Below are 21,962 nucleotides of genomic sequence, written 5' to 3'. Positions count from 1 at the left end.
CTTGGCCTTTCTCTTTCTTTTTTTGTATTGTTATTTTTCCCCCATTATATTTTCTAGGAAGTTGTTATGTCTGAGAACAGGTCCAAACAAATTTGATTTTCCTTTCCTCCATCTCTTTTATGGGACTCCTTTCCTCATTAATTTCTCTGAATACTTCTATTTTGATTTTCTTGTCTGTCCCTATTGTACCTGTTATCCTTCTCCAAATCCACAGTTTCATTCTCCCATCCGAGCCTTTTCCCTCTTTCCCAATGTCCAAGTTTCACATCCATATAATAATGTACTCCAAATAAACATTTTTCCTAAGGCTTGTCTAATTTCCAATCATATGTTTGTTTCCAAAAAGATTCTTTTTATTTTCATATGCCTTCTTCGCCAAGACTATCCTTTTTTTCACTGAAGAGGTTCATCTCTTTTCCCTTGTAATTACACTCCCAAGGTAGCAGAACTCTTATACTTGACATGTCCTTGTTTCCCCTATCATTGAATTTACAGGGGTTATATCCTGTTTCTAGAAACTATCATAGCTTTGGTTTTCTTCACATTTATTTTCAATTTCCATTTTTTCAAAGCTGTGGACAGGATTGTTGAGTCTTGTTTGCTCAACAGAACTAGCAGCTCTTTTTTTTTGTTATTTTATTGGATCAATATGTTAGAAGTAAGCTCTAATTAGTTTAACTTATGATTGAAAATGTATCAACATTTTTAGTACAAAATATTTATTGCTACAGTTAACAGCGCTTGTGCCCCCTTGCACCCCAGCCTGCCTGCCCTATATTGAGGTTTATTTCATTGCTGTTAGTGACTCTCTCCATCTACATTTCAGGAGGCCAATGATTGACCTGAGCAAGATGGACTACTGCCCCCTCAAGCCCTGCGTCACATTTCAACTCAAGCCAAGCCTTGGATCGGCCTTCCATCCCCTCTCTTCCACTTCTTCCTCCTCCTCCCTGCACACGCCGTCTTCCAGTGGCCCCTCGACATCTTCTGCTTGCACAAGGGAGGGCGACGACCGGGGTGGCGACGAGGTGGAGGAGGCGGAGGGCGAGATGGAGTCCTCTGGTGGGATCGTGGAGCCGGGAGTGTGATTGATTCGGTTGTCTCCCCCTTAACGTCGTCGTCCTCCTCCACCCCCCCCAACCTCCCCTCCCCCTCCCCCACCCCCCTCATGCCCCCTACCCTTAGCTCTCCCCCCACACTCTCTCCTCCCCCTACAGTCGCAAGGATGCAAAATGAATGTGTTCTGGATGTGTGTCTGGAATCATTTTGAGTGTGATGATTTAGTGTGCGTGGTTTGATATGACTGGGTGTTTGTGATTGAGTTTTTGTTGGAATGGAAGTGAGAAAGGCACTGGAAGCCTAATTGTTTTAATTTCGTATGCGTCGTTGTATGATCTCTCCCCCACCATTATTTCCTTGCTACAAATCACATAATGATATATCCCTTTGATCTCTGAATCACCTTCTCAGAGATCATCTGCATTTAATTTCCTTCATATACTAGGGGTGCATTTACTTTCTGAGAATGATTATATTCACGTATAAGTAATAGATTTTAGTTTGTTTAAAAACAATTTTAACAGCTCAATCTAAAGGAAAGAATGAGGATTTACATGTGATGCATGTGTAACATCCCAATATTATAAACTTGGTTATGAGGAAATTATTTTTAGAAATAATATTTCTTGAGTGTTGATGATTTCCATAGTGTGATAAATATATGGAATTTATTTCCTTTCTTGCAAACTGCAAGCTTTTAACATTAAGCATCCATTTATTTCTTGTGATAATTTCTAACTATCCTTCCAAAGGAAGACAAAAAATGCATATTGATTGTAATTTTAATTTTAAAATGGTTGAAATAGACCTGGAATAGAATTTTTTATATATTATTTTCTTATTCTATTATGTGTTGACATGCTACTGTGAAGTACTAGCGGCTTCAGAATGTGAATATTTGTGACGTTTCCTCAGCAACCAAGTCTGTATTGTTTTTCAGGGTAACATGAACTTTTTCATTGTAAAGGAATTGTATAAGCTTTGAAGGAGAGGCATTTTTGTATGCAAGTGTGTGTATGCACATGGTGGAAAGGCAGGAACCCTGAGAAATGTGAAAGTGGCTTTTTTTATAGCAAAGGAATCATATTTTTTGCATAAGTTTGGGAACTAAATGAAAAAGGAAAAGTAAAAAAATATTTTAATACAGAACCCATGCTAAACTTATGCAAAAAGGAATTGTTTGTGTAATCAGTTGCCAACTTTTGAGTGAACGGTGGTACTTTTAGCAGAGGAGGTTGATTATTAGCTTAATAGCATGTGGCCCCAGTTACTGGCCATTAAAGCAGCTGGACCTTGAACCAATTCCCCTCTCCTTTTTACACCTGGACATACAAAAAGTCAAATCTTACGCTTGATCTGTGTTGATGGAAAAAATTTGTATTAACAACGATTATACAATGATTCTGTATAGTGAAATGCTACAAAGAAAACAAAATCCCTTTTAGAGACACATCGGAGGAAATGCTTGTGTCTTTACTCTCTGGAAGAAAGTTTTTAGTTGAAACTTTAATTTGTGATAAGGACTAAGCACTATGGAATGATATCTTTTGCAAATATTACAAAACCACAGTGTGTTTCAATGTTTCAACAATTTCTTACTTAGTATCGGCACAAGAAGTGTTTTTGGAGGACAAGAAAAATTTTTCACACCCTGTTACCACATATTGTGTGTTTGCCTTTTGGGTGAAATGGGTAAATCATATCCACTGCATTTAGCTCATGTGTGAAAAAGCCATAGGAACTAATATTGAAGTATACCAAAGTATCAGGATTTATATAGCAGAGCAGAGCGCTATAACAATAAGTTGGTAGAATTTTACCGGACAAGTAGATATCTTCAGTTTTTTGCCTTTTTGGTGGCATCCTCTTTATCTTTGGACCAGAATTATAGTGCTCCACATGATTTACAACTCAGCGGAGCATCTACACAAGATGGATGTTGTTCCTGCTCGAGAAGTGTTCCGTAATATGTTTAATTCTGTATGTTGAGGCATGAATCATGTACTTCTGAAGTCACCACTGGCAAATAGTGCACCTTGTACAATTTTGTTTTTGTACAATTCAAGTTTGTGACACACTGAAAGTTTCACATAAACTGAATTTCAAAATTATGGCTCAACTCTATTGATATTAATTTCTCATTGTGGAAATTCACCAATTGGAGACTGTGAGCTGGGGAAAGGGATGTTGCTTTGTCCTATGGTCAAAGCTCTCCCGATAATCTTTTTCCAGGTTTTAAATATAAGTAATGCCAATGGAGCCATAACAAATTTGAAGTGTACCTTGATTTTACAATTGGGAAACCACAAAGTTTTTATTTTTCACATCTTACCTGAACTCTTTGTCACCCAATCATGGAACCCCTCTTCCGTCCCTAAAAAAAAAAAAAACTGTTGGGTGTGTCATAAGAGAATTGTGCAAGGAAGGAGGATATTTGACCAATATAGTGAGTTCTCCATGTGTGACTGCCTTTTTGTAATTCCTGAGAAGGAGTTGGGTTCATGACATTTGGAAGTGGTTGGGAAACTGATCTGAGTTCTTATATGGTAAGGAAATGGAAATTGTAGTAGAACTGATTGGTGCAGCAGACATTTGTCTTCACCAATATGACTGTATTACAATTGTGTCTTTGTACTGATATATTTGGTGAGCTATTGAGTTTATAATGCTAGGGAAAAGGTCGAAATTAAGATAAAAAATAAAGATCTCGGATTTGTATGTACAACGTATGGAATTTTGCAATTAAAAAGAAAGACTTTTTGTGTGAGTATGACTAAAATGTTTGTGGAGAATGACAATACTAGTTACCTGTCTAACTCAGATGGGTATAATTTCTCCTCTGCATAATGGGGATCCTATTCTCAGCATGATAATATACCTGTGTTTTTTGTATTCCCTGAATAAATGCAATAATAATTGACAATGGTAGAATTATTCTTATCCTTCTTAACTATGACTGGGTTTTTATTTTATTTCGACCAATATTTCAGCTAGCTCATAAAACTCCAGGTTATTTACATCAGACAGTTGCACATGTAGGTACAGGAATGCTTGTTCAATGAGGTATTTTAATTCTCCCAATGACTTTGTTGCTTCCATCAAGATCATTTTGATTAGAATTTAAAAGCAGGCATTTTTTACAAGGTATTACTATCCATAGAACCTAAGCTAATATGTATAACATTATGTGGTCACCCGATTAATGTGACTTGATTGGGTGTAAAGTACCTAAATGACCTGATTACATGGATTCCCATCTTCTTGTTGTATACCTTATACTTGCCTTCCTTCACCTATGCCTTTACTTTTTACTATCTCACCCTTCAACCTCAAATATCCCAGATGTTCTGTTTGATCTCCATTAATTAGGCATTCAATTATATTTTCTACTTAATAAGATTCCTTCTATTGATATGTTGAAGTGGGAAATAATTGGTGTGAAAGACCCATGGTGGAAGATGCAAGTTGAGGATAGGGCATCTACAGAGGAAGGTTGAATTGCTATCCAGGACATTTAGGATACTATCTTGTAGTGGGAAGGGAATAGCTATATTCGCTATTAAAGATTTGTCCAGAATATTGATAAATGGACCAGGAAAGACTCAGGAGATGTGGAAAGAATAAGGAGAGGACCTCTATGGAAAGGATATAAGACCAACAAGGCAATGAGTTCATGGACCAATGGCACCATGGATTATGGACAAGATGATTAGAAAGGTAGACAATAGAAGAAAATGGAAGAATGTCAACACACAGTTTGAAGGAAATGTAAAGAGTTGAATAATAAACTGGGAAACAAACACCGAAAGAAATACCATCCCATCTGGGATGTAGACGGGGTTATACTGATAAAAGGTGAAGATATTGGCAATAGATGGAAGCAATACACGAAAGAACTCTATCGAGGTCCAAGGCTGCTGGAAGAAAACCTGGTGAAGGGCAAAAGTGAAATGGATGAAGAAAACCAGGGCTCATACATACTGAGGAGCAAATTCGATAGAGCAGTAAGAAAACAAAGCTCCTGGAGAAGACAAAAATTGAGACATCATCAAGGCACTGGGAAACAAACCCAAGGACAATCTGTGTGGAATAATCAAAAATAGCTGCAATGACGGAAGTCTTCCTGAAGACTTTCAAAGGAGTATGATAATCCCGATACCAAAGAAGACAAAGGCAGAGAAATGTGAGGAACACCGAACCTTGAGTCTTGTGCTACAAGCATAAAAAAATACTTGCACGAATAATAAGTCAAAGGATGGAAACGAAAATAGGAGATAACCTATGGGAAAACCAATTTGGCTTAAGGAAGAACGGAAGAACCAGGGAAGCTGTACTGAGAATCATGATAGAGAAAACAAAACATGTGAACAAGCAACTATGTGGCATTCGTGGACTTGGATAAAGCCTTCGACAATGTGGAATGGAACAAGATGTTTGGACTACTGGAAAGACTCAGAATAGATTACAATGACAGAAAAATAATCTATATCTATCAGCTATACAAAAAGCAAGTAGCCCCAATGTGAATGAGAAATGGAAGGCATATAGTGGCTAAAATTAACAAAAGAGTTAGACAAGAATGCAACCTCTCACCTGCATTGTTCAACATGTACCTGGAGTAGGCAATAAGAGAAGCACAAGGCATCGGATTAAACAGAATAAGGATCAATGGAGAATAGATAAACATGCCACACTTCACCGACGATATTACAATGATAGCAGAAAACCAGGAGGATCTTCAAAGGTCACTAAACGTAATGGATCAAGTTCTACATAGATACAACATGAACATAAACGAGACGAAGACTATAATTCTAGTATGTGGAAGAGAGAAGATCCTAAGTCAGACTGAAAGGACAAAAACATTTGAGCAAGTGGATTCCTTCACCCATCTCGGAAGTACCATCACGTGGGACGGAAGAAGTACTGCAGACATCAAGTGGAGAATAGCTCAAGGTAAGAGAGCATTCACAATGAAAAGACAACTGCTGTGTTCGAAGAGGATAGAACTGCAGACGAGGAAACAATGCGTGGAAACATTCGTTTGGAGCATGGCACTCTATGGATCAAAAGCATGGACCATCGGAAAAGTAGGCCAGAAAACACTAGAACTACTAGCCTTCAAAACTTGGTGCTGGAGGAGTATGCTTAAGATCAAATACAGGGATAAAATAAGAAATGAAGAAGTACACTTCAGATAGATGAAAAACGGCCCTTATGGAATACCGTAGAGAGAAGAAGAACCAGAGGCAAAATGGATTTATGAAGAATATAATAGAAGGAAAAGTCCAAAGAGGAAGGCCAAGGGATAAATGCATGGGACAAATAAAGAAGAAAGTACATTGCAAAAAATACCAGGAAGTAAGCCAAGTAGCATCAGATGGGGTTGGATGGAGGGCTGCAGTCAACCAATCTTGGGATTGAACACCCAATGATGAGGATGGTGCAGACTGTGATAGAGGGGACAATGTTAAGCATGTGAAATGTGAGGGAAGAATGGTATGTAGGATGGAATGGTAGAATTTATGTAGATTGAAGAATGCTTTATTTTATGTGAAGTGTGTCAGGTTGTTTTGGAATAAGTGATGCTAAGAAATAGCAGGGTGTTCATTTGGCCTGTGTCCATCCTATGTCTACATTATGTGATAGACTGACAAAAAACTTCTCCTGGTTGAGGTATTCACCTTTTCCCGATGAAAATAACTCTTTCCCTTTGCTTAGGATTTTATTACTTGAGTCCTAGACTAATGTATGCTTCTTTTTAGTATAATGTCTCTTTTATATGTAGTAGGTCTCTCTGATTCTATGACAATTTTATGCTCTAAATATATGCGTATATTTTGGCTCCCTCCTTATGGACCTTGATGTGGCGGAGGGACTTGTACGTTTTGATAACCCCTAGAGCTGTGCTGTTGGGAGCAATGTTAATTGCTCCTGGTAGGGTCACCCATGTCAGATAGGTCAAAGAGTAGGACCCAGACAAAAGGTAGTTAGCGCAGCATCTGTTTCTCAGTGAGGAGGCTGCAAAGTCATCAGACCCCAGTGGGGCAACCATTTAAAGATTGTGTCCAATTAAAAACACTATAGAGGACGGCAACGAGAAACCACCACAATTATGATGGACAGGATAGAAAAAATGAGTTTTGTCAACTATGGGTCTGTGCCATGTGTGGTGTCTGGCAGTGGGGGTGCTGAGGCCTCTAAGGTCATTATCTTACAAAATCCTTGAAAAGCAAAAACAGCAGCAGCAGCTGTACAAACGAATTCGGAAAAGGGCTGAAGTAGTTAGCATAGGAATGTGTAATGTTAGGACAATAATGAGGACAGGGAAACTGGAGAATATTAAGCGAGAGATGGAAAGGGGAAAAATAGATATTTTAGGTCTATGCGAGGTGAGATGGAAGGATAGCGGGGATTACTGGAGTGATAATTATAGAATAATATACAGCGGCGGGGATGAGAGCCAACAAAGGGTTGCCATAGTATTAAATAAAGTGGTAGGAATAAGTGTAGTCAACTTAGAACAAGCAATGAATAGAATATTACTAGTAGAGATAAAAGTAGAACCGAGGAACTTGGTCATTTTTCAGGTATATGTACATGCTGCCGAGCAACCATCCAGAGGAAGTAGAGAGTGCGTATGATCAGTTAGAGGATATAATCATAGGTGTAAATGGAAGGAAACATTTGATAGTAATGGGAGATTGGAACACAGCAATGGGCAAAGGATGAGGTGGGTGACTGCAGTTTAGGCACGAGGAATGACAGCGGGGAGAAAGCAATTGAGTTCTGCAGGAGACAGGGATTAGTCATCACCAACACTTGGTTTAGACACCACAAAAGGCATAGGTATACATGGGAAATGCCATGTGACTCAGAAAGGTATGAGTTAGATTATATTATGGTTAGGCTCAGGTTAGGAAGTGTGATCAATTCGCACAGCTTCCCGAGAGCAGATGTGGACTCCAATTACAATTTAGTAATTATGAAGTGTGGTGTCTGATTAAAAAAAAAACTGGGAAGATGGTTTGGGAAATTGAGTATGGAAGCAATGACTGAATTGACTAAGGAGCATTAGCAGGCAGTGGAGCAAATTGTGAGTGAGGGAAGGGGGCTGGGTACTATAGGGGAACATACTAAAAAACGGTTTCGAAAGCCTGAAGAGAAACTATAGGATTAGTAAATAGGAAAAGGATAAGAAACCATAGGTTACATAGGTAGTATTTAAAAAGATAGAAATGAGGAGGAAGTGGAGGGATATAAATACAAGAGTGAGGTGGAAAGAAGTATAAAGAGTTCAATAATAAATTGAGGTGGAAAACAAATAGGGCAAAAGAAGCTTGGTAGAAGACAGTTTGAGGATATGGAAAGTTCACAGAGAAATGATGAAAATGGTATCCTCTACAGGAAGGTGAAAGCACTGCTAGGAAGTAAAAAGGAAATGTCAATGCAAATAATCAAAGGTAAGTTAGGAAAAATATTAATTGAATAAGGAAAGATTTAATAAAGATGGGAGAGATATATAGAGGAACTATACAACAAAGACGTTAGGCCAACAAGCTTATGCTTAGAAAGAGAATGTGACTTAGATGAGGAAAGCTTAAGTCCGGACTTACTTGGTGACGAGTTGGAAAGGGTATGAACAGAATTGAAATCAAATAAGACTGATCAGTTTTAGTTCCTATCCCAAAAAGGGAAAGGTAGCGCTATATGTCGATGAGGAATGCAGAATAATAAGTTTGATTTTACACACAGCTAAAATGGTTTTCAGGATCATCAACAAGATGATGGAGAGCACGGGAAATGATTACTTGTGTGATGATCAGTTTGGGTAAAGGAAGAGGAGAGCCACATATAACAGTAACTAGGCCACTAATAGAGAATATATATGGAATACAATCAGAATGGGTAAAGTGAAAAGTCCTCGGCCTGACAATGAATGAATGAAATTAGTCTGGAGTGTATTCACCCACTGCCACACACCTTAGCAGTGGCTTGCAGCGTACTAATATAAGAAATAAAAAAATATTCCTTCAATTTCTCCGCGAGGGTGAGGTGAAAATTCTCAGCCTGATAATGAAAGATGGATTTTCATTCAAAAATTATTTATTTTTTTACATATTCGCCTTTGACTTCAACACACACTTGGTCCATCATTTCTCCAACATCAGCATTCCTTCCCATAAGTGACAGTCTGGAAGGCTGTGAAAATATCCATCAACGGCCCTCGACTTCTTCATTTGACGCAAGGAGCTGCCCAGAAACAAATTTCTTCAAGTTTGGGAACAGATGGAAGTCTGAGAGTGCTCCTGTATTTTTCCGATTGCCAACGCACCTTTGTGAGCAGGTGACAGCAGTTTGTTCTTGTTTGATTATTTATTTCTTCTTCAAGACATGCCTCTTCTCACAAATTTTGGCATCGAGCTGGTCAATGAGGTTGGAGTAATATTCGCCTGGAATAGTTCTGCCTTTTTCAAAGTAATCAATTATCAGAATCCCTTTCGTATCCCATAACACACTGGCCATTACCTTTTCAGTAGATGCGATCGACTTTGCTTTCTTTGGCGCTGAACTACTAGCTTCCACCCATTGCTTTGACTGCTGTTTCGTTTCTGGGGAGTAGTGGTGGACCCATGTCTCACCCAGGATGACAAATCGCTGCACAAAATTGGTCGGTTCCCTCTTTAATCGGTCCAAATATTGGTGCGAAAATCACTTTTGCATTTCCTTTTGATCAGCATTCAGTAAATGCGGCACCAACCTTGCGCAGAGCTTTTGCATCCCTAATTCCTTGTGCAAGATGTTTCGCACCCTATCCTCTGATATCCCCACAGCCTTAGATATCTCACTCGCATAGCATCCAACACGATATCATGCACCTTTTCGATGGTTTCCTGTGTGGTTGCAGCTTTTGGCCGTCCTTCACCTGGGTCATCCTCGAAGGATGTTCGACCATGTTTAAATTCAGCTGCCCACTTTTTAATGGTGGAAAATGAAGGAGCAGAGTCCCCGCAGTTTTTAGTGTATCATTACATTTCAAAAATCGAGATGGGGTGGTGGCTATCATACTGGCTTCCTATCCAGAGGGCCCGGGTTCAAATCCCGGCGGCGTCGAATACTTTTCAGTGGTACTTTTCTCGATCCCTGCTTGAGGTGATTTGTGGAGGGCACTTGAGTGAGTGAGTGAGTACGCCGTCCGTCGGATGGGACGTTAAGCTGCGGACCCCTTGGTGCCTTTCGTTAAGAGTAGGCTAATGGCGACGCCGGGTTTCTCTCCACCCTTCATCCTTTCCTGTCCATCCCCTATGGCGCAAATGACCTCAGCTGTCGGTCGCCTCCCATTAAAACTACTGCAACTCCAAAAGTTGCGAAGCTTTGATTGATAAATTTGAAATAGATTGAATTGATAACTTCTTAACAGGTCGCGAGCAAATAGTCGTAATAGATGGGGTATCATCGACAAAAGTAAGCGTAATATTGGGTGTCCCACGAGGAAGTGTTTTCGGTCCATTATTGTTCCTTTTGATAAAATCGGGGCTCTGGTTCCCAGTAACCTTCGTCTAGTTGTTGACGATGAAGTGATAAATCTCGTCATGGAGATAGAGTATCATTCGCTAACGACCTAAATACAATTCAAAATTGGTGCGAGACATGGGAGCTAGAATTAAAGTTGAATAAATGTATTTCAATAAATTTTTGGAGGAAAAGTATTTCACCCGAACACACACTATACAGAGTACCAGCATGGCACACGCAGAGTCAGTAAAATACCTAGGGTGTAACGATAACTAATGTTATATCCTGGGGAAAACACATTAGTGAGATTTAAGGAATAGCTAATAAAAATTTAGGATTCATAAAAATAATACTTTGGAATTGTAATGATAGGGTCAAGGAGCTTTGCTATTTCACGTTAGTTAGGCCCCACCTTGAGTGTGCTGCAAGTGTATGGGATCCTCATGAAGTAGGCTTAATTTTGGAATTAGATCAAGTGCAACGTAGAGCAGCTAGGTTTTTAAAAAGCTGCCATAGAACAAGGTAATAGTGTCACGACGCTACTGGAAGAATTAGGATGGGAGCCCGTAGTTTACCGTAGGCTTTAATATAGGTTAAATTTACTGCGGACATTTGAGGCATGTTACTAATCTGAGGATGTTGAGGACATATTACAGGCCCCCACTTACTATGGTAGAAGAGATCACCAACATTAAATCAGGGAGATTTATCGTAGAACGGATAGATTGAAAATGTAGTTTTTTTCTCGGACTATTAGAGATAAAAATAGATATAATAGCAACCACGTAAAAGATAATTAGAATTGGCAGTGTATATATTTTGTCGCTGGCCTGCATGTTCTTTTTATTTGATAGACCCATCTTTTTAACAGTTCTACAATATGATTTGAATGTACTTATCCTGTTGGTGAACATGTTGTATGGAAGTACTTTCTTTCGTAAGATTAAAATTTTTCGAGGGCATGATCAAACTAATATTTGTGTAGAGATTACATCATTGCAACAGTGCATGCATGGCTGATGACCTAACACCCCCCGCTACACGTCCCTGCGGCGACTTGCGGGGTATTTTGTAGATATAGATTCCCTGCTCAGCCTCTTCCTTAGACATCGACAATCATGTTTAAGGAATGTGCGAAGCTTTTCCAGACACTTCCATCGCCACGTGACTTCTTTTCCTCCTGTCCTTCGCGATCGCATCCTTCTCCTTTTGGAGCAAAGCAACGAAACACACAAACAACGGATCACAGGCAAGAAAATTATGGCATTTTGACATTCTGTGAGAAATACAGGAATTACTTCCCTCAGAAATGACCGGTGGCAAGAAAAGAGAAATCCACAGGTCGTTTTCCTGGCCCTGTAAACGTTGCCGTGCGTCATTTGACGCCATTACAATGGAATCTTGGCATGACGTTTTCTGAATGCATTTTCAATTTTCAAATCGATGGTAAAAATGTTTGAATTATAACATTGGTGTGGGTTCGAATATTTCTCGTTTTAAAATCCCACTAATTCGAAAAACTTCAATTCGGCCGCCTGTGGCGTGACGAAATTTGGCTCAATCGCCCACTGGTTCGTCTCCGTATCACTTTGTTTTTCTGGTTCTCACGATTGGGCTTGATTTCTATTAGTTTTAATATACACATTAGCATTAAAATTTGAATAAAAGGGATGTGGAGGCAAGCTACGAATGTGAAGAATCCTGAAAAGAGTGTTTTCACTTACCGAAAATGGTGAAATAATGGATAATTTCAAAACTGTCATCGAGGACTGGATGCGAATGCAGTGTACACGATTAGTTCTGCGGACGCGCGAACTGACCGCTAAATGCCGGTTAGACCGCTTCGTTCATGAGCGGGCAGCGGGTATTTTGTTGCATGCGTGGACCATACATTGAATCGAATGGAATGTGTGTTTTCTTGTTTGACGCATTGAAACCTGAAGGAATAGAGAAGCTGGGTGAAATTGTAAATGCATGAGGTTCCTCTTACAAAATATAAAGTTGTATGGTATTAAAAACATCGGACTAACAAACAAGAAATGGGGTGAAATAGGTTCATGTTTGAAATTAAAGGTGGGAAACTTGAAAGCTGTGAGTAGATATCACTTAACGTTTGGCTCCAAGTGATTGAAGTGATGTGATACTTTGAATCTTTCGATTCTGCTTGTGTATACGGGTGAATGACGTCAAGAAAGTCAGAGGAAAAAAGCTGCTTTGACGGACCAAAAGCCCCGCAACGAGGGGGTATTTGGGAGGGGGGGGGATTTGGCAATCCGTTAAGTCACACGTTTCCATTTCACGAAAAGACGGGGGATATGCAAAAAAAACTTCTATTTAGCAACTTTAACTATTGGAAAATATACACTGGTATCTACAGAATGTATAAAGACCGTTATTAGGAGGACATTACGTGTCTATGCCTAATTAGAGAATGTAAAGTCTAAGAGTTGAGCGCATCGAATTCGCAGCACGTGACCCACGGGAGAAAGTTTATTTTAAACTCACACAGTTTTCTTAATAATCGACTAATTTTTATTTTTCAGCATGAATTATTATTCTAAAACAATTTTCAATTACGTTTTCTGTTCAAAACTGCTTTAAATAATTGAGTGGAATACTAAAAAATTATTAAAAAAAGATGAAATTCTTTTAAAAGCGATCTAAAATACAAATTTAAAAATGCCGTCAATAAATGCTTTATAAGATCCTATGGATTTGTTATTTAATTATTATTTATTACACTACTCTTTAAATTGCAGCATTACATATAAGCATTCAAATATACATAAATTACATGCCTACATTCAAACACGTAATCCCGCCATCAGGTGAAAAAATATTCACATGGATATACTATAGATATAAGAAAAACGTTTAAAAACACATATAAAGGACGACCATAGGAGGGGTGGGGAAGGCGGAATTAAGCAGATCACAAGTGCAAAAATGTTTCCTAGACCGGGAATGAACTATATATATAATATATATATATATAATATATATAATATATATATATATATATATATAAATAAATATATATATATATATATATAAATATATATATATATATATATATATATATATATATATATATATATATATATATATATATATATATATATATTGCTGGGTGAATTGGAAATTCAGTGCGACAGGTATGGGATGAGAATCAATATTAATAAAACAAAGGTTATGCGATTTTCTAGAAAGAAAAGGGCTAAGCTTAACATTAAATTAGGAGGGCAAAAACTAGAGCAGGTAGAACAGTTTACGTATCTCGGTAGTGTTTTGGACCAACACGGTCAAAGTAGTAGGGACGTAAGGAGAAGAATTGCGCTAGGCAAAGAGGCTTTCACAAGGAGGAGGGAGTTGATGACAGGGACGTTGAGTAAGGATATTAAGAAAAGACTCGTAAAAACTTTGATATGGAGCGTAGCTATGTACGGCGCGGAAACGTGGTCATTGAAGCAGGAGGATAGACGTAGATTGGAGGCTTTTGAAATGTGGGTGTGGAGAAGAATGGAGAAGGTGAAATGGACAGAGAAGAAAACAAATGAGGAAGTACTTGGTATGGTGGGCGAAGAGAGGGGTTTGTTGGGAGAAATCCTATGGAGGCAGGAAAAGAATGTAGAAATGGAAATATAGAAAATGGAATGTAGAAGCATTAAATGGATTGAAAAGGAAGGAGTACCAACAGGTTGTAGAGGGAATCATGGAGGATGGTTAAGAGCTAAGTACTATCAAAGAAAAATGGGAAAGTATTAAGAAAGGGTTGTCTAAAGCCGCAAAAGACACTATTGGAACCCTAAACGCAAAAAGGCCTTTGAAACCATGGATCACGGATGAGATGATTACAAAGATGGATGAGAGGAGAAAATGGAAGAATGTAAATACAGAGCTAGGCAAAATGAAGTACAAAGAATTAAACAATAAACTGAGGTGGGCAACCAATAAAGCAGAAGAAGCATGGTGGAAGACGCAGTGCGAGGATATGGAAAGTCTGCAGAGGAAGGATGAAATTGGTGCGCTGTATAGCAAAGTTAAATCTTTATCGGGAAGTAAGAAAGGAAGATCTATGCTAACAGTTAGAGATAAGGCGGGTAAGATAATAGTTGACGCAGGAAAGATCCAAGAGAGATGGAAGGAGTATATAGAAGAACTGTATAGTAAAAAACTTAGACCAACAACGTTAGACATAGAAAAGGAACATGACGTAGAGGAAGATAGCTTAGGTCCAGGCATACTCGATGATATAGAAAGGGCATTAAGGGAGATGAAATTAAATAAGGCCGTGGGGGTGGATAATATTCCTGCGGAACTACTGAAAGGTTTAGGAAAATCTGGGAGGAAGAGACTACATGGGCTGATTCGTAGTATATATAAGGAAGGAATAAGGCCGGAAGACTCTGTGAGATCGTTTTCAGTTCCTATTCCGAAAAAGGTAAAGGACACGTCATGTGAGGACTACAGGACAATAAGTTTGATACCCCACGCAGCTTAAGTTGTTCTCAGGATCATAAACAAAAGTATAGAGAGTAGGGCAAATGATTACTTAGGGGATGATCATTTTGGGTTTAGGAAGGGGAGAGGTGCGCGTGGTGCCATTGCAGTAATGAGATTATTAATCGAGAGGAATATAGAACACAACCAGTGGTATTTGCCTGTTTCGTAGATTTCGGAAAAGCGTTTGATAGAGTGAATTGGGAAAACTAATGAGTATATTGAGGAAAATAGGAAGAGATTGGAGGGAAAGGAGGCTAATCCGCCACCTGTACATGTCTTAGACTGCTCAGGTGACCAAGCTTTAGTTTGTCAGTCAGCCAAGGGGTTGAAAGCATCGCTGAGTGAACTGGAAATTCAGTGCGACAGGTATGGGATGAGAATCAATATTAATAAAACAAAGGTTATGCGATTTTCTAGAGAGAAAAAGGCTAAGCTAAACATTGAAATAGGAGGGCAGAAACTAGAGCAGGTAGAACAGTTTACGTATCTCGGAAGTCTCGTAAAAACTTTGATATGGAGCGTAACTATGCACTGCGCGGAAACGCCGTCATTGAAGCAGGAGGATAGACGTCGACTGGAGGCTTTTGAAATGTGGATGTGGAGAAGAATGGAGAAGGTGAAATGGACCGAGAAGAAAACAAATGAGGAAGTACTTGGTATGGTGGGCGAAGAGAGGGGTTTGTTGGGAGAAATCCTATGGAGGCAGGAAAAGTGGATGAAGGGGGTATTGACCGGCAGTGGGATGTTGAAGACTGTGATAGAGGGGAGAATGTTGGGCAAAAGAGGAAAGGGATGGAACAGGATAGCGATGTTGGACGGAATGAAGGGAGGAAGAAAGTACTCAGAGATGAAGAGGGACCTGATATAGAGTATGATGATGGATTTTTTGTTTTGTTAGGAATAATAAAATGTTTGTTTGGTAGTTGTGTCCATCCAAAAACCTACCTTAACCGGTAGATAACCTTAAAATAAAAGGTCTTCATGGGAAACCATAACCGGCACAGGGAAAGGGACTGGCCCCCCTAGCCTGATGTGTGAATTTCACACGCCGTTGGGCTTAGCACCTACCAAACCGACCTTAGGGTTGATTACTGTGTTTATGGTTTACAATGATAAATAATTATTATTAGGTAATCTGCCGGTTAAGGTAGGTTTTTGGATGGGCACAGCTATCAAATAAAACATTTTGTGACTCCGACCAAAACAAAAAATCCAGCATCCTACTCTACATCAGGTCCCTCTTCATCTCTTGGTAATTTCTTCCTCCCTTCATCCCGTCCAACATCCCTATCTTGTTCCTTCCCGTTCCTCGTTTGCCTAACATTCTCCCCTCAATTACAGTCTTCGACATCACACTCCCTTCATCCACATTTCCTGCCTCCATATGATTTCTCCCAACAAACCCCTCTCTTCGCCCACCATACCAAGCACTTCCTCATTTGTTTTCTCCTCTGTCCATTTCACCTTCTCCATTCTTCTCCACACCCACATTTCAAAAGCCTCCAATTTACGTCTATCCTCCTGCTTCAATGACCACGTTTCCGCGCCGTACATAGCTACGCTCCATATCAAAGTTTTTGCGAGTCTTTTCTTAATATCCTTACTCAACGCCCCTGTCATCAACTCCCTCCTCCTTGTGAAAGCCTCTTTCCCTAGCGCAATTCCAGAAAGACCTAGTACCCGAAGATCACATAGCTTGGGTGGAGCTGCAGGTGCCCAGAGTGACTTGCCCGGGAATCGAACCCGGGATCCTCCGGTCAGCAGTCCAACGCTCTACTCCCTAGACTACCACGACCCACTTATATATATATATATATATATATATATATATATATATATATATATATATATGGCGGGAGTAATAAAAATTGCTCCTGGTAGGGTCACCCATGCCAGATAGGTCGAAGGTTAGGAGCCAGACGAAAGGTAGTCCACGCAGCGTCTGTTCCTCAGTGAGGCGGCTGCAATGGCGTCTGACCCCAGTGGGGCGGCCAGTAAGTGATGGTGTCACGTTAAAAACACTATTGAGGAAGGCAACGGGAAACCACCTCAATTATCATTCCCAAGAACAATGTGATGGACAATAGAGATATTTTGAGTCCTGGCAACCACGGGGCTCGGCCCAATCGGCCGTGTGTCGTGCCCGGCAGCGGGGGAGGCAAGGCTTCCGCGGTCGTCATCCCACGAAACCCTTGCAAGGGAAAACCAGCAGCAGCAGGACAGAAGACGCAGGAGAAGAAGACCAAATTAGTTAGAATAGGAACGTGGAATGTTAGGACAATGATGAGGACGGGGAAATTGGAGAATGTTAAGCGAGAGATGGAAAGGGGAAATATAGATATTTTAGGTCTATGCGAGGTGAGATGGAAAGATAGCGGGGATTACTGGAGTGATAAGTAAAGAATAATATACAGCGGTGGGGACGAGAGCCAACGAGGGGTCGCCATAGTATTAAATGAAGAGGTAGGAAGAAGCGTAGTCAACATAGAGCAGGTAACGGATAGAATACTACTAGTGGAGATAAAAGCAGAACCGACGAACTTAGTTATTATCCAGGTATACATGCCACCGAGCAACCATAAGGAAGAAGAGGTCGATAGGATATACGATCAGTTAGAGGACATGATTGCATGTGTTCCTGCAGGGAAACATTTGATAGTGATGGGGGATTGGAATGCGACAGTAGGCGAAGGAAGAGATGGTGATGAGGTGGGGGACTACGGTTTAGGCACGAGGAATGACCGCGGGGAGAAAGCAGTTGAGTTCTGCAGGAGACAGGGGTTAGTTATCACCAACACTTGGTTCAGACACCACAAAAGACGCAGATATACATGGAAAATGCCAGGTGACTCGGGAAGATATCAGCTAGATTATATCCTGGTTAGACACAGGTTTAGGAACAGTGTGGTAAATTCCCACAGCTTCCCGGGAGCGGATGCGGACTCAGACCACAATTTAGTTGTTATGAAATGTAGCGTACGTTTTAAAAAGATAAGGCAGGGGCGGCGAGTTAGAAAATGGAATGTAGAAGCATTAAATGGGTTGAAAAGAAAGGAATACAAACAGGCGATAGAGAAAATCATGGAGGACGGTAAAGACCTACGTACTATTGAAGAAAAATGGGAATGTATCAAAAAAGGGTTGTCTAAAGCGGCAAAAGACACTATTGGAACCGTTAACGCTAAAAGGACTCGTAAACCATGGATCACGGATGAGATGATTACAAAAATGGATGAGCGGCGAAAATGGAAGAATATAAATACAGAATTAGGCAAAATGAAGTACAAAGAATTGAACAATAAATTGAGGCGGGCAACAAATAAAGCAAAGGAAGCATGGTGGAAGACGCAGTGCGAGAATATGGAAAGTCTGCAGAGGAAGGGGGAAATCGGTGCGCTTTACAGCATAGTTAAATCTTTATCGGGAAGTAAGAAAGGGAGATCAACGATAGCAGTTAGAGATAAGGCCGGTAAGGTAATAGTTGACGCAGGAAAGATCCAAGAGAGATGGAAGGAATATGTAGAAGACCTGTATAGTAAAGAGCTTAGACCAACAAAGTTAGACATTGAAAAGGAACATGACGTAGAGGAAGATAGCTTAGGTCCAGGCATACTAGACAATGAGATAGAAAGGGCATTAAGGGAGATGAAACTAAATAAGGCCGTGGGGGTAGATAACATTCCCGTGGAACTTTTGAAATGCTTGGGAAAATGTGGGAGGAAGAGGCTATATGGGCTGATCCGTAGTATTTATGAGGAGGGAATCTGGCCGGAAGACTTTGTGAGATCAGTTTTAGTTCCTATTCCGAAAAAGGTAAAGGCCACGTCATGTGAGGACTATAGGACAATTAGTTTGATATCCCACGCAGCTAAGGTTGTTCTCAGGATCATAAACAAAAGGATAGAGAGTAGGGCAAATGATTACTTAGGGGATGATCAGTTTGGGTTTAGGAAGGGGAGAGGTACGCGTGATGCCATTGCAGTAATGAGATTATTAATCGAGAGGAATATAGAACACAACCAGGAGGTATTTGCCTGTTTCGTAGATTTCGAAAAAGCGTTTGATAGAGTAAATTGGGAAAAACTAATGAGTATATTGCAGAAAATAGGAATAGATTGGAGGGAAAGGAGGCTAATCCGCAATCTGTACATGTCTCAGACTGCCCAGGTGAGGGTGGGAAACGGGGAGTCAGGATGGGCAGTGTTAGGAAGGGGTGTAAGGCAGGGTTGCCCATTATCACCGTTGCTGTTCAACCTGTACGCAGAAGAAATGATCAAAGAGGCATGGGAAGGACTCGAGGTAGGAATGAAAGTGGGCGGGGAAGTCGTAAAATCAGTTAGGTTTGCTGATGACCAAGCTTTAGTTTGTCAGTCAGCCAAGGGGCTGCAAGCATTGCTTAGTGAATTGGAAATTCAGTGCGACAGGTATGGGATGAGAATCAATATTAATAAAACAAAGGTTATGCGATTTTCTAGAAAGAAAAGGGCTAAGCTTAACATTAAATTAGGAGGGCAAAAACTAGAGCAGGTAGAACAGTTTACGTATCTCGGTAGTGTTTTGGACCAACACGGTCAAAGTAGTAGGGACGTAAGGAGAAGAATTGTGCTAGGCAAAGAGGCTTTCACAAGGAGGAGGGAGTTGATGACAGGGACTTTGAGTAAGGATGTTAAGAAAAGACTCGTAAAAACTTTGATATGGAGCGTAGCTATGTACGGAGCGGAAACGTGGTCATTGAAGCAGGAGGATAGACGTAGATTGGAGGCTTTTGAAATGTGGGTGTGGAGAAGAATGGAGAAGGTGAAATGGACAGAGAAGAAAACAAATGAGGAAGTACTTGGTATGGTGGGCGAAGAGAGGGGTTTGTTGGGAGCAATCCTATGGAGGCAGGAAAAGTGGATGAAGGGGGTGTTGACCGGCAGTGGGATGTTGAAGACTGTGATAGAGGGTAGAATGTTGGGCAAAAGAGGAAAGGGAAGGAACAGGATAGGGTTGTTGGACGGGATGAAGGGAGGAAGGAAGTACTCAGAGATGAAGAGGGACCTGATATAGAGTAGGATGATTGATTTTGTGTTTTGTTAGGAGTAATAAAATATTTGTTTGGTAGTTGTGTCAGTCCAAAAACCTACCTTAACCGGTAGATTACTTAAAAAAATATATATATATATATATATATATATATATATATATATATATATATATATATATATATATATATATATATATATATATATATATATAAAATTATGAATATGTACACATGTATATATATATAACATTTGGATGGCACAATAAAATAGATAGCATGTAAAAGGATACTCATATTGTAGATTAATTGAGCTTTTTGCTTTCTCTGAGACCTTTTAGAGGCCATACTCAGTCTTTTAGTATTTTTATATATTTGTGCGTCGCTGAACAGCGTTCTATTTTGTAGATGTACGTACATATATTCCCCGTTTATTGTAAAGAAATAGTTCAGTAATTCAGTTGTTAAGTTTCAGTGATCAATTTATTATATTATTCCTTGCTTTTGAAACGTAAAATGTTATAGGCTGCTTATATTGATTGAAATTTAGAGATGTGCAAATTCCGGCTTAATCTGTTTGAAATCTGTAAACAAATAATATTTGCAACAGAAAAGAATTAGCAAATAATGTGAAGGACTAAAATGAATACATCTATGCCGTGTTATAAATTTTGTCTCCAAGATTCTTAGTTTAGAGTGTGTCTTATATTTCTTTATGCAGATATGCCATCTTTCAAGTCTTCCTCTCGAGCAAGTGGTAGGAGTAGTCGCCTACAGTTGGCGGTAGGCGCCGGAAAAGAGCCATTTGCGTATAACTCCCAACAGATGGCCACTCCGTCGTTGTGGGTGATATACCTCGAGCCGAGCGGCGCTCCGGCAGGCATATCCTCAGTATATCCGCAGCGAGGGATGAGGCAATGTGCCGTTGTTGACTCTTGAGCTGTTGGATTGCTCACCATGGTGATTCTCAATCTGAGACCGTCTCACTAACCTCCTCTGCGCGGGATGGTCAAAAGTATTCGAGATTTGAAAAATTCTGTGCCCATCGGATGAATACTCTGTGAAGTCATCGCTGTAAGTGAGGAAATTGTGTTGCTTTTGACGGGCAGTGACCGATTCTTTCTTCATTTGATCGTGCAGTCTTGTTTTAACAACCTTGTCCAGCTTCATCCACCTCTGTTTGATTTTGTTTTGGCTCCCGATCCCTCTTCAGGCCGTCTTGAATAGTTCCTCACCGCGACTGATTTCGCGGGAAACGTGATTCGTGACGGTATTTACTGTGTTTCGTGAGTGAAAAGTGCAGTATTGAAATTACACATAGAAAAGCAGCAGTAAAGGATACATATAATTATAATCAAAAACATCACCGTTGAAAGTGGCAAGGAAGACATGAAAATATATACTTGGTGGTGATTAAGTGTTTTGTGTTGAGTGCCCGGGAGAAGCAAAGGTGGTTAGTGAGAAGACGTCAAATTTATAAGGTAGGAAAATTAACATAGGTCAAAGGAATTTTGGAGAAGTTTCAGGAATGGCATTTTGTATGTATATATTTACGTTTTACGGTTGTTTTGTTGTTCGATGAAATCATTTTTTTAAAGCAGGAAGCATAGCGTTCTTCTTAATTATAATGTTTCTCTCTGAATTGTTAACGGAATAGAATATATGCAAAATCAGAGTGGATAGTGATTGATTTCGTTGATCATAACTCAGCATAACTCGTAGCATTAATGGCATGTGCTTTACCGTAGACAGAGAAAGCAGCCAACGTTGGTGTGATTAGCTTTGAGTGCCACAAGGTATAGGACCGAATGGAAAAGGGATGGAAAAAATGTTTCATGGGAGAATTGTACTTGGTGACAGA

General features: G+C 39.9%; 1 protein-coding gene across 1 annotated transcript in view; it reads left to right on the top strand.

The window, feature by feature from the left end:
* The window catches only part of LOC139692050 (protein FAM117B-like), a 42,365-nt gene extending 41,277 nt beyond the window's left edge, over positions 1–1,088 (top strand). Inside the window, exon 9 of the mRNA XM_071590068.1 lies at positions 827–1,088. Within this exon, the coding sequence (XP_071446169.1) occupies positions 827–1,088 (262 nt within the window). The remainder of the gene's footprint in view (positions 1–826) is intronic.
* The last annotated feature ends 20,874 nt before the right edge of the window (positions 1,089–21,962 follow it).

This window comes from Hetaerina americana, unplaced genomic scaffold, assembly GCF_022747635.1.
Source record: "Hetaerina americana unplaced genomic scaffold, ioHetAmer1.1.p SCAF_4, whole genome shotgun sequence".
NCBI lineage: Eukaryota > Metazoa > Arthropoda > Insecta > Odonata > Calopterygidae > Hetaerina > Hetaerina americana.
The sequence above is the reverse complement of the archived record's forward strand: the minus strand, read 5'-3'. Positions and strand labels throughout refer to the sequence as shown.